Source organism: Mus pahari, chromosome 11, assembly GCF_900095145.1.
Source record: "Mus pahari chromosome 11, PAHARI_EIJ_v1.1, whole genome shotgun sequence".
NCBI lineage: Eukaryota > Metazoa > Chordata > Mammalia > Rodentia > Muridae > Mus > Mus pahari.
The window spans coordinates 55,783,635-55,797,659 of NC_034600.1; the positions used below are offsets into that span (position 1 = coordinate 55,783,635).

General features: G+C 39.1%; 1 protein-coding gene across 5 annotated transcripts in view; it reads left to right on the plus strand.

Annotated features, from left to right (window-relative positions):
- Positions 1-14,025, plus strand: part of Lmbrd2 (LMBR1 domain containing 2) — a 59,411-nt gene that overhangs the window by 16,747 nt on the left and 28,639 nt on the right. For all 5 annotated transcript variants that reach the window (XM_029543968.1, XM_021208323.2, XM_029543969.1 and 2 more), the window contains exons 6-8: positions 388-598; positions 8,197-8,271; positions 13,376-13,489. In XM_029543968.1, coding sequence (XP_029399828.1) covers positions 388-598; positions 8,197-8,271; positions 13,376-13,489 — 400 coding nt within the window. The remainder of the gene's footprint in view (positions 1-387; positions 599-8,196; positions 8,272-13,375; positions 13,490-14,025) is intronic.

Here is a 14,025-nt window from a genome sequence, read left to right on the forward strand (position 1 = left end):
ACAGGGGTCTCCTAGTTAATCTTGACTAAAGAAGCACCTAGTGAAAAATGTTTTCCGTGGAGGAAATATATATATATATATATATATATATATATATATATATATATATGAGTGTTTTCTATGAATTATCCTATATTCTAATTTTAACTATAATAGAAACAGTGTTTCCCATATTGAAGTCTATTTTTACAGTTACACTCTGTCTTTCCATTCAAACATTTAGGTTATCTGCTGTGACTGGAAAGAGGCAAAAATTTCTTCATATAAAATCCTACTTTTCCTCTATGACAGTTTTCTGAATTTTTTTTTACTAATTAGTCTTATATTTTTATATAAAATCATATTTATATCCGCTATCTGTTTACATTTTCTATTTTTTTTTTTTAGGAACCAACTTCAGACTATTGGGATAGCTGCTGCCAACACATGGGGTCTCTTTCTCCTTGTGTTATTATTGGGGTATGGCTTGGTGGAAATTCCTCGGTCATACTGGAATGGAGCCAAAAGGGGTTATCTTCTTATGAAGACTTACTTTAAGGCAGCCAAACTGATGACAGAGAAAGCAGATGCAGAAGAGAATTTGGAGGATGTAATGGAGGTAAGTAAGTTTAACCCAAAAGCAGTTCTGATTTATAACTCTGTCTCCATTGATTGTTCTCTTGACTGCAAATGGGCCATGTTTTGTCAGTGGGTTTTGCTCCATTTTAAATTTTTTTGTTTTTGTTTTTGTTTTGGTTTGGTTTTTGGTTTTTGTTTGTTTGTTTGTTTGTTTGTTGTTTTTTGAGACAGGGTTTCTCCGTATAGCCCTGGCTGTCCTGGAACTCACTTTGTAGACCAGGCTGGCCGTGAACTCAAAAATTCGCCTGCCTCTGCCTCCCGAGTGCTGGGATCAAAGGCGTGCGTCACTACAACCTGGCTCCATTTTAACTTTTGTGGTAGATGTCTATTTTATGATAGTAAATGCTAAAATAGGCTATCATTTACATGTCTTTTATTCATCAATAACAACTAATTTGGAAAGTTGTTCAACATTTCTATGTTGTGCTGATCCCATGTGAGTTTTATTAAAATGTTGGAAATCTCAAAAAATGTAGACTTGCACAGTTCAAACTCATTTTCAAGACTCAACTTTTAATCCTTACAATTTTACAAAAGAGATTTTTTTAATTCCCATTTTCTAATGAAGAAAGTGAGGTATTGGGAGTTTAAATAACTTACTTATGTACACAGAGATAATAATAATAAGGAGAACCAGGGAATTTAGTTAGTTCACACTTTAACAGCAGCATGAAGATCCAGGTGGTAAGTGTTTGAGACTTTGTTGCTGTGTGGTCTCTTGTGCATGCTTGGCAATTGTGGTCCGAAGGCAACTCTAGACTCTAATAAGTGAATGAGAGCAAGCTTATATTTCAATCTGTGAACAGGTGGTAGAACACTGGATTTGCTTTAATTTGATGACCCCCAACTCTTAACTATTATCCTCTTGTCTTTTCTGTCTGGGAACCTTTTGTTCTCAGCTTACTCCATCTTCAGATCTTAACAAACAACATTCCTCAGGAAGCCTTTTACTTTAGCAACAAGGGGCTGCTATAACAACAGTACCACAGACTGTGTGGCTTCAGCAGCTGTATTGCCTCATAGATCTAGAGGCTAAAAATCTTAGAACAAAGCATCAAAGTTTGTATCTTCTGAGAGCCATAATGAAAATTTTTATATTATTTGATAGATAAATTCTTTGAAACTTCTGAAAAAAGCTTTCTAAGTTTTGAAGATTTATACTTGTTAAAACATTTGCATTTGATGAAAGAAAGTAGGTTTTTTGTTTGTTTGTTTGTTTGTTTTTCTTTTTTTTTTTGGTTTTTCGAGACAGGGTTTTTCTGTTTAGCCCTGACTGTCCTGGAACTCACTCTGTAGACCAGGCTGGCCTTGAACTCAGAAATCCTCCTGTCTCTGCCTCCCGAGTGCTGGGAGCCACCACGCCCGGCTGAAAGTAGTTTTTTATTTGATAGTGTTCTGCCCAAAAGTTGGCATTAAATTAAGTTGTCGCAGATTTGAAAAATTTGGATTTTTGCAAGTTGATTTCCTGTTTCTTCAACAAATGCATGTCAAATGTATTGTTTTGGGGTCTTTTGTTTGCTTTCTTACAGCAGTAGGTAGGGATTGAAGTGTGTATATCACATAACCTGTTGGTTGCATACCATGTACTGTATCCCTAGCCTCTTCACTACTTTCTGTCTGTCTGCCTGTCTGTCTGTCTGTCTATCTTTCTATCTGAGATAGGGACAGCTCTCTCAAAGGTGTCTAGACTATGAACTCACTTTGTATTTGTGATCTAGCTGCCTCAGCCTCTTGAGTAGCTGTGGGATTACATGCTTACCCAATGAACAAACAGTGTCTGAATGAAATAGAGAGATGTTAGATAGGAACCTTTAGGAATGAGACATGAAAACTAAAACCTGGCATTTGTGCCTTATGTGTTATTTTAGCATACTATTCATATGTTGAAAGTGGTAGGATTGAAACAGTTTTAATGAGCAAAAGTCACATATAAAAAAGAAGGCATCTTTTTCCCCTCCTCCCTTTCGTTCCCTTTTCCTTACCTCCTCATTCCTTCCTATTCTTTCCCCTTCTTCTTCCCCTTCCATCCCTGCCTCCTTCCCTCCCTTTTTTCTCTTCCTTAACCCCATCTCTCTTTCTCTGTGTTTTTATTTGAGACGGGATCTTGATATTTCCCTATATAGTCCAGTGTACCACCATGTCTGGTTGACAGCATTCTTTATTAATGGATGTTTTAAAAAAGTAACTGTCCTACATAGGTAGCAGAACGCTCATGACTATAGTAACTGTCTAGAATAGAGGACCAAACATTCCCTTATAGTGTATGATAAAAGTATACTTGAGGTGCTTAATATAGAGAGGCTGCACAAAATCTGGAGAGAGATCAGAAAAATAAAATTTGACTAGAGATTTGAAGAATTGCTAGAATGTTGATAGCTAAAAAGATTCTAATCAAATACCAATTTAGTAGATAAAACATTGGCTTCCTAAACAAGCTAGTATTTTAAATCCTCCCAAACTTTAAAAATTAACTGTTGAGTAAACCTTAAATTTATAACAGACATAGCTAATATGAAAAGTTAACTGTTTCAGTTCATGCTTTTATTTAATGTAGTTAATAATTTCAAGAAAAACATATTTTACATATATAGTCAGATTATATAGTGAAATTTTGAAGTAAATAAATGTGTGCCAATTACAGACTTTAAGGAAACTTATAAATGGAAGAATACAATGTAATAGCCCCCAGAGTGACTTTTTGAACATACAAGTGTGATCTAGACTTAGCACATAATGCTTGTAATCCCAGTTCACTTGGAGGTGACTTCAAGCCAGCCTGAGTTATGTAGCAAATACAAGTCTAGCTTGAGCTATATAGGGAAACCTGTCTCAAAGATTAAAAATAAAGTAAAATAAGCAAAAAAATCTAAAAATGAGAACCAAATCTAATCTTGCCAGTCATGTATTTAGATTGAATGTAGCTCAGAATTAATTGTTAGATTTCTGGGAGGTTTTGGGTATGTTTCTCAGATCACATGCTAACCAGGCATTTAGTGTCATTTTCTTTCTGTAGTCATGCTGTTCTTTTTCTCTAATACACATGTTCATTTCTGTCTGGAGACCTTCACTCACTGTCCTTGTCCCTCTTTGGAATATTCTTGTTTTCCCAAATGAGTCTTTTTGTTTTGTTTTGTTTTGTTGCACTTAAATGATCAGTTCATCAGAAAGACTCCTACACTAAGCTGTAGTCATCCAGAATGTCCTGTGCTTTTGCTTTTATAGCATTGCTATAACTTTTTGTTTAATTGTCTGTTTTCCTCAGTAAGCTGAGGCCCTTACAGGAACAGTGTATTGGTATCAATTTGTCAGAGTATGCATATATTAGGTTTTCATGCTTACCAGAAAGTTACTCTCCAAATAGATCACTTTTTACTTACTGTATATCACTTTGGTTTGTTTCTTTATTACATAATAGAAATGTTTTATAATTTTATGAAAAACTCATTTGGAATTTACAATTTTTTGGAAGCTTGACTATTCTTTTACATATTTATTGTCCAGTTCTATTTTGAATTCTCACTTTTTTCTGTTTGCTAATAAGAAAGCTTCACATATTAGAGTGACTGTGGTGTATACATTTTTTCATTATTTTTTAGTATATCAGATTGTTTCTCTGCTTTTCATTCTCTATCACTGATAGCTGTTCTCTAACACTCCAAGTGTTCCTTTTAAATTCCTTTGTTCTCTCTTTATTCTAAGTCTGTAGCCTGTAGGACCTTTTCCTTCTCTCCTTTTTCTTCTCTTCCTCTTCTTCCTCCTCCTGCTGCTTATAGAACAGTGACTCTACCATTTTAATTCACAAAATACTGTTGCTCAGCTTACATTCTCCTCCTTATTCAGATGAAATTGGTATGGGTCCTCCCACTTCAATTAACCTAATGTGGAAAATCCTTCACAGACATGCTTACAGATCTGTCTTCAAGGTCGTTCTCACAGATCTGTCTCCAATGTCATTCCAGATCTTGTCAGGTTGACAATCAGTCTAAGTCTGCCCATCACAAATCTACCCATTGTCGATGCGATTCCAGACATAGCACTTTTAAACCATAACCTTCCACTCCTTATCCCCATGAGCTCATGGTCATCTCATAATGCAAATGCAGTAGGTCTAACTTTAAATACAGTCTTTATATGTAAATATAAATGATGTGTATATGTATATATTCTTTAACAGTTCCAACATTGTTCAAAATGGTAAGTTCAGAGTCTCTTCTGAATCTTGAGTAATTTCTTAAATGTGAGTCCCTATACAGCCTAAAAGAAGTATATACTTCTGACATGATGGTGGAGACTAAACATTCACACCCCAAAAGGAAAGAATAGGTACATAGTAAGGAAAGTTTATATTAAAGCAAGACCATAAAACCAGCAGGAAAATACTAAATTCTATAATTCTGTGTCAGGAATCTGGGGTTCATGATAGAATTATCTGGGCCCCAAAGAGCTTGTGTAACCTCTCTCCTCTAGTTCTGCCACTTGTAACACACGTAGTCTCTTTGATATGTTTGGTATATGCCAGTGGATTCCTTGGTAGACCTTCCATGGTCCCAGAACAATATCCTTGAGTTTCCATTTCAACTTAGCCTTCACCTTCACTGTTTCATCCAAGTGCCCCCCCCCCCCCCGTAGGGCCTTCTTACAGGGAATCTGACCCTGCTGCAGACTCCCGATTCTCACTAGCCTTCTGGAAGCTGTGTACAAGCCTCTAGGGTCTTCTCACTCTTTCATCCTTCATGCCTCTGAAACCTTTACCATGTGGGTGAAACAGCCACCTTCTGCTGCCCGGTCAAGATGGAATCCAGACCTTTTGGATCATAGCTGCTATGGTTTCTGTCTGTGCAGACTGTTCTTCTGGAGTAAGAAACCCCTTTAGTGGCATTCATAATTCAGACTCTATTTCAAATGATTTTGCATTTTCACAGCATCTTCAGTAGAGGGATTTTTGTCTTCAGATCTTCTTTCCGAGTTCCTCTAACTTTATAGTGTGCATGCTTTTCTTCACCAAACCCAGTCCATATCTTTGTGATCTCTCACTGTGGAACTGAATAAAACCAGTGAGCAGTAGCCATGACATAACTTGAATGCTATGTTGTCTTGAAATTTCCACCATCAAAGAAATTAGTCCTCATGGATTCTCAGCGGCTGTGACTACGTATAAAAGATCAAACTGGCCAGAATCCCAGCATGAATGGGAGAGGGGCTATCAAGTCCCACCCATAGCCAGGAGCTATTTTGATAATTCATGGCTACAGGGATAAGGGGAATCTGCTTTCTTAAAAGACGTGGTCCCTGAATGGTTACAATACTCCTATAGATATTCCTATTTCCCTATACATACAGAAAGCACTAAGTGTACTCAGTGGATTTAAAAACAACCCAAAACTGATGAAGTTGGGTGGAAAAGTGGACAGCATAAGGGAGGAATTAGTGAGATTGAGGGATGGATTTGACTACCAAACAGGCAGCATACACCAGCTGATATGAGGCCCCCCAACACACATACAGTAGAGGACTTCTGAGTCTGTGTTCATTCAGAGATGAAGCACCTAACCCTCATGAGACTGGAGGTGTTTAGAGGTCATGTGGGTTGGGAAGGAGGTGTGGGATGTGGAGCAGATGGAAGGGTGAATGGGAGGCTTGGGGAGTAGAGTATGGAGTGTAAAAAATAAATAAAAAAAAACACCTTAATTTTTACTAACACAGTAAAAATGGAAGTAATATTAAAAGAAGAAATATAAAGCTTGACAGACCTGTTGTGAACTCTTTTTATTATTTCTTTTATTTTTTGAGATTATAATATAATTACATCATTCACTCCTTCCCTCTGTTATTTCCAGTCACTCCCACTTGTTCCTCCTTTCTCTCTTTCAAATCATGACTTCTTTTTTTTTAATTAATTGTTGTTATGTGCATCTGTTGTATGTATGTGTGTAAACATATATGTTCCAAATACTGGCTGCTCAGTCTGTATAATGTTATTTGTATTTAGATAACCAATTGCTATAGTCTTTCTTCCCTGGGCAGGCTTATTAGCCCGCTCTCAGCATTCCTCAGTTGCTTGCAGTTCTTTGTGAAGGGTCGAGGCCTCTTGGGTGTTCCCCATCCACATCAGCATGCCTGTTATTTTTGTCCCTGTTCAGCTCATGTTTATGCAGACATGTTAGTGAGACTTGGTGTGTGTAGCTTGTGATAAGCCTAGAAGGCACCATCTCACAGCAACTCCCTGATCCTCTGGCAGGGACCTCTGGCTCTTATAGTCTTCTGCCCCTGACCCCTAAGCCTCAGGTGAGAGAGTTGAGTTGTAGATGTATCACTTCAGACTGGGCTGGATGCATTAGATTCATTGTGGTTTTCATTGGGAAGAGAAGGTTCTTTGAGAAGGGTGGGAACTACACTGGTCTGTGGGTAAAAGGCAAATGGTTACCATGGCCATCCTGTCCATTGTCATGGTTCATAAGCATCAGAGCTGGGTTGGACAGTTGGTCACGTCCTTCCTCTGGGAACTATCTGGCATCTTCTGGGACTATGACAGCGAGTCCTCAAGGCTGAGGCTTTCAAATCAGTTCTAGCTCAGGGGTTTCTGGGCCCTATGCTTTAAATGTACAGTGTCTTCAGAAATAGAGTCTTTAAGGTAATAACACTAGGCTAGCCCTGACCAACAATTCAAAAAAAGGACTTCTCATACCCATGTTGAGGTTTTTGTTAGATGTTATTTGGCTCTTGGAGGGAACATTGTCTGTCAGATGGGAACATTTAAACTACATATGCTTCTTTATACATGCTGTGTCCAAGTTGCAGGTATCCCCAATGACCACTGAGGAGCCAATTCCAAAGTAAACACATAGGGTCTTTATTATAAGCTCTAGAGCAAGGTCTCTCATCACCCCTGTTACAGTGGGTCAGAGTGAGAGCCCTGAGTCCAGGAGTGCAGGGTATTTATTATAGTCACAGCAAGACTATATATGGGGAGTTTCCATGTGGGCCAGCAAGTTAATATTTTAAAAACTGCATTTCTGGTGTAATCTGCAGAAACTGAACAGGGGGACAAAACCCCCTGACAAACAGGATGGCTAAGTTATCTATTCTCTGTAGGATGTCTTAAGTCATCTCTATGTACCTTGACCCTGCTATTGTAGCCTGACTGGCTGTGGCTGAGGCGGTGGGTTGTCATAGGATGTTTGCTCGGGAGCACTCTGATTTTCTTCCTGGAATTCCAGTTTAGCCCCTGGTCTAGCACAAAATGGAGTTTCTTCAAAAATGAAGTTGGTTGGACTTTACGTACACACATGTATTATAAACTTTTGAACTGTTAAAATAATGCTTAGCCATTGTGATATGTGAAATAAGCAAACAATGGAGGGAGAAATTTAGAAATCCATAGAACAGTGAGAATATAAATACAGCTATTTGAATACTTTATTTTATGTGTTCTTAATAAATTTTATTCCATGAAAAAGACTTCTTATAATGCTAAATAATTTGAGTTGAAATTAAAATCTGGAACCTATGTGAACTCTCATTTAAAATGTTTGATTTATAGAAATCTAAATATTTTATTCTATTTTACTGTTTTTATAGGAGGTTCGTAAAGTGAACGAGAGCATCAAGTATAACCACCCATTGAGAAAATGTGTTGACACAATACTTAAAAAGGTACTCATGTTATATTATAATTTCTGCTCTTTCTCCTGAAGTACATTTTTATATAGTACTGTAAATTAATATTTCATGTAGGGAAGTGTGATTAAAGCATATATGGTTAAGGTTTCCCAGATGGATTTTCATGTAAACTTTACCATAAACAAAGAATCGTTTATATATAGATTTTTTTTTCTGTTCTAAGTTTAGTAGTAATTATTGGCAACATTTTACTTTGAAATGTGAAACATTTGAGTGTAATTGGAATACCTTACAATAATTGCCATGGCATTTATTATAACTAGTTGAGCTAGTTATTCATTGGTGTAGGTACGTATTCACAGTACCATTGTGTCTTATCATTAAAAGCATATCTCCTGTAGGAAAATAAGCTAGGGTCTCAGTAATTGTTTTTAATTAACTAATTTGTTTACATCTCAAATGCTGCTCTTCCTCCTGGTCTCTCCCTCAGAGTTGTCCATCCCTGCCAACTCCCTCTCCCTCTCCTCTGAGAGGGTGCCCTCTCCCTGGCAGCCCCAGGTAACCCTCCTACCTTGGCATAGCAGATCTCTGTCAGATTAGTGCATCCCCTCCCACTGAGGCCAGACAGGGCAGCCATGAAGACTGAGCTGCCTGTCTGCTACATTTGTGCAGGAGCACCTCGTTCCAGCCTCTGTATGTTCTTTGGTTGTTGGCTTAGACTCTGAGAGCTCCCAGGGGTCCAGGTTTGTTGACTGTTGGTCTTCCGTGAGATTCCCATCTACTTCTAGGCCTCAGTTCTTTCCCCAACTCTTCCATAAGTGTCTCCAACCTCCATCTATAACCTCCATCTATGTTTGTTCAGTCACCTGCTGGGTAGAGCCTCTCAGAGGACAGTTGTGGTAGCCAGTTTATAAGCATTACTGAGTATCATTAGTAATGTCAGGATTGGTGCTTGCCCATGGTTTCAAGTTGAACTAGTTATTCATTGGCCTCTCCTTAGGTTTCTGCTCCATTCCTGCTTTTCTTTTAGATTTTGGTCAAAAGTTTTGTGAGTGGGTTGGTGTCCCTATCCTTCCACTGAGGGTCCTGCCTGGCTATAGGAGGTGGGCTCTTCAGGTTCCATGTCCCTACTGTTAGGCATTAACTTAACTTCTGGGAGCCTCCTATTTCCCAGGCCTCTGGGACTTGCTAGAAATCTCCACCTCGTTCCCTGCCCTGGCAGCTGCAGATTTCCGTTCATTTTCTTGGTCCACTGGGCCTCTCTCCTCTCTCTTCCCCAACCTGATCCTGCCTTTTCATTCTCTGCCTCCTCCACCCCCAATCCAACTCCCAGTTCCCCCCTCCCTCTGCCTTCTCTGCCTTTTATGATTGTTTTGTTTCTCCTTCTAAGTGTGATTCAAGGCCATCCTTACTTGGTCCTCTCTTGTTTATTTCCTTGGGTTTGTGGGGTGTATCATGTATGTTCTGTATTTTTTGGCTAATATCCACTTATCAGTGAGTACATACCATGCCTGTCCTTTTGGGTCCCATTGTGTAAATGAACCACATTTTCTATATCCATTCTTTGGAAAAGGGACATCGGGGTTGTTTCCAGTTTCTTGCTATTACGAATAAAGCTACTATGAACATAATGAAGCACGTGTCCTTGGTCTCAGTAATTCTTGCAACCATCTTCTCACATGTAATCTATTATGTCTTATGTATTATAAAATAAATTACATGAACATTTAATAATAAGCCATACTGTTATGATTTTAATGAAGCTATCTTGAATTGCAGGTATATTTTTATGCCTCTAAAAGAATTATTTGAAAAGTTGCACAATTACCTTTTATGTACTGTCTTAGTTTGTGTTTTACTGCTGTGAACAGATACCATAACCAAGGCAATTCTTATAAGGATACTATTTAATTGGGGCTGGCTTACAGGTTCAGAGGTTTAGTCTATTATCATCAAGGCAAGCATGGCATAGTCCAGGCAGGCATGGTGCTGGAGGAGCTGAGAGTTCTACATCCTCATCTGAAGGCTGCTAGGAGAAGACTGGTTTCCAGGCAGCTAGGATGAGGGCATTAAAACCCATGCTCACAGTGACACACCTAATCTAGCAAGGCTGCACCTCCTAATAGTGCCACTCCTCAGGCCTCGCATAGATAAACTATCACATTCCACTTCCTGGCCCCCATAGGCTTGTTCAAACACATGAATCTATGGGAGCCATACCTAGCCACAGCATAATAAAAAAAGTACATTTAGTCCAACTCCCAAAGTCCCTATAATCTATAGCAGTCTAACAACGTTAAAAGTCCAAAGTTGTAAGTCTCTTCTGAGGATCACCCAATCACTTAACTGTCATCCCCAAAGCAAGACAGGAAACCAGCTGGGCAAACTCCAAACTCTGCATCTCTATGGCTGATGTCACAGTGGTCTTCAGAGCTCCACGCCTTTTTCATCTTTGTTGACTTCAACAAACTTCTTTCTCCTGGGCTGGTTCCATTCCCTGTTAGCAGCTTTCCTCTGCAGATATCCCATGGCTCTGGGATCTTTAATATCTTGAGGTTTCCAAGTCAACCTCAGCTTCCCAGCTTCTTGTTCCAGTGTCTGGGATCCACACATGATCTTCTGAGCTCCTCCAAAGGAGAAGCACTCTAGGCTTTGGTTGACTCCACCCCACTGCTGTTGCAGTTCTTGGTAATCATCCCACGGTAATGGCATCTCCAGTAAACTGGGGTCTTCACCTACAATTAGGCTTCACCAATAGACTCTCATAGGCTCTCTTCATGGTGCCAAAACTTAACTTCTTTGCATGACCCCTTTAGTCTGGGCCATCAACTCTAACTGAGGCTGCACATTCACCTGGCCTCTCACAGTGCCAAATCTCAGCTGCTCTCCATGATCCCTTCATACCTTCAAAACCAGTATCCCCTAGGTGATTCTTACACATTACCAAGTCCAGCTGCAGCATGAGATACAACCTTTCCTACCTCTGGAACACAGCTTCATTGTGCTCTGAGAAAACACTTCTTAGAATATTTCACCTCAGTGATGCTGGTCTCTTCTTAATCACTGCTAATTTCTTAGTTCCAGCTAACCAGCATCAATTGTGCCAGTAATCCCTCCTTAGCTTGGCAGTACTGAAACTTGCTGTAGATTGACCTTGAATTCAGAGATCTGCATGCGTGTCTTCTAAGTGCTGGGATTAAAGAAAGGTGTGGTCTTCCAAACCTGGATTTAAGCCTTTCTGTACTTAGAACTTTCAGTGACCCAGGCTGGCCTTGAACTCAGAAATCTGCTTGCCTCTGTCTCCGGGAATTAAAGCCGTGTACCACCTTGTCTAGACCTAAGCTATTCATGTCCTCTATGCCTCAAGATCCAGATCAAAAGCCTGTGTCTTTCATTTCTGGATTGTAGTTTATTCCAGATTAAAAATCCAAACTATACCTTGTTCAACTGCAAATACAGACAGTAAGCTTAACTGGGTGGGATCTTGCCATGAGATCACTACTCCCTTAATCTCTTTATCTCCTTGAACACAGGATTCAGCTCCATTTACTTCCTAGCCCCTCTTTATTACTTGAACCATACATTTTAGACTTTTCCTTTCTAAGCTTGTTATGGTTGTTCAAAATGCTCTCCCTGAGACTTAACCAGAGAACAAAGTTTCTGCTGGGCTTCTTTGAGACTTCCTTTTTTAGTGCATTTAATATAAATCTCTTTACCTTAGCCTCATGTAGACTCTTTAAGACAGAGCAAAAAGTAGCCACATTCACCAAAATACCATAAAAGCATTCTGTACACCACATACTTGAATTGTTCTTGGGCAATGTCTGAACAGTTCAAATCACACTCGGCAACAAAGTCTTCCATATTTCTATTAAGATGGTCCATTAAGCTCCACATAAAGCATCCCACTGCTTTCCAAATCCGAAGTCCCAAAATCCACATTCTTCCAAACAAAAGCAAGGTCAGGCCTGTCACAGCAATATTCCAGTCCCTGGTACCAACTTCTTAGTTTGGGTTTTACTGCTATGAAGACACCATGACCAAGGCAACTCTCTCTCTCTCTCTCTCTCTCTTTTAACAATATTTATTTATTTATTTATTTATTTATTTATTTATTATATGTAAGTGCACTGTAGCTGTCTTCAGACACTCCAGAAGAGGGAGTCAGATTTCTTTACAGATGGTTGTGAGCCACCATGTGGTTGCTGGGATTTTAACTCAGGACCTTTGGAAGAGCAGTCGGCGCTCTTAAACCCCCCCCCCCCCCGCAACTGTTATAAGGATACCATTTAATTGGGGCTGGCTTACAGGTTCAGAGGTTCAGTCTATAACCATCAGGGCAGGAGCATCATGGCATCGTTCAGGCAGGCATGGTACAGGAGGAGCTGAGACTTTTACATCTTCATCTGAAGTCCGCAAGGAGAAGACTGGCTTCCAGGCAGCTAGGACAAGGGTATTAAAATCCATGCTCACCACCTACTCCAACAAGGCCATACCTCCCTATAGTGGGCCCACTTCCTGGACCAAGCATATTCAAACTATCACATGTACCCAAGTTACCAATGAAATTTGTTTTCTATATTCCAAATCTGTTCTACTGGTTATTATTAGCTACTGTTTCTTTTGCCAAAGTCATGGTCATAGGAGTAAACTTTCTAATCATTTCTCTCATATTTGTTGTTTTTGAGGCCTATTTAGGAAGGTTAATGAACTTGCAAAACTTCCCATATGTAATAAGTAAATAGTCATATGACAGATTATATATATCCCTTTCTGCTTACTGTGGCTTTCAGAACTTAAGCATTTATATTTTTCATGATTCTTCTTTATTATTTAGGAAAATAATTGAAGTTTCATCAGGTGCCTTTCGTTAGAATAATCTTCTCAAATAGTTGTTACTTTGTGTAGGTAAGCTCCCTCCACTTTCCTGGTCTCCGGCTAGTATAGCTGAGCATAAAGTAGAAGTGTGAAGAAACTCAACATACCTAGGAGATTTTTTCTTGAAAATGTTAGCTAGTGCAAACCTAATCAGTTAGAAATGTCAATAGAAGAAAATTTAAAATTTCTAGAATAAAGAATATTTAATAAAAATAAATTTTTGTATCATTAAAATTTCATGAAATGTTTTTTTGTTTAGTGTCCTACAGATTATCAGGAAAAGATGGGTAGGAATATGGATGATTATGAAGATTTTGATGAAAAGCGTAATACATACCCAAGTGAAAAAAGTTTGGTAAAATTGCATAAACAGGTAACTTTAATTATTAATTTTAGCTGTTTTACATGCCATTAGAGGATGTGAATTAGATTTGTGGCTGTTTCCCTTTATAAAAGGCTTTCTGCTCTTTGACTCGGTAGTTAAACTGCTTGCAGCTCACGTTTGAGGAACTGTGCTCAGTCTCCAGCACCTGTGTATAAAGCCAGGCAGAGTGGTATGCACCTGTGGTTCCAGTGACTGGGAGGCAGAGATGAGAGAACCAGTGGTCAGGCAGGTCAGCCAAATCTGCGAGAGCCAGGCTCAGTCAGAGACCTTGTGTCAAACAGGAGAATGCCTGGAGAAGATGCCTGGCTGGGACTTGTGCTTTCCACGTGCCCACAACCACACATGCAGGCACCCACCTCCCCAAATGTGTGTGCGTGCCAGTGAAATATATATCTAAAACTCTTGATCTCATTTTTGTTATTGTTGAAATGTTCTAACTTTGTGTTTCTGGATAGGGATTCTCTTGGCAACTGGATATAAGAATTATACCTGTTCTATTAATAGGAACTGTTTGTCATTTCAAA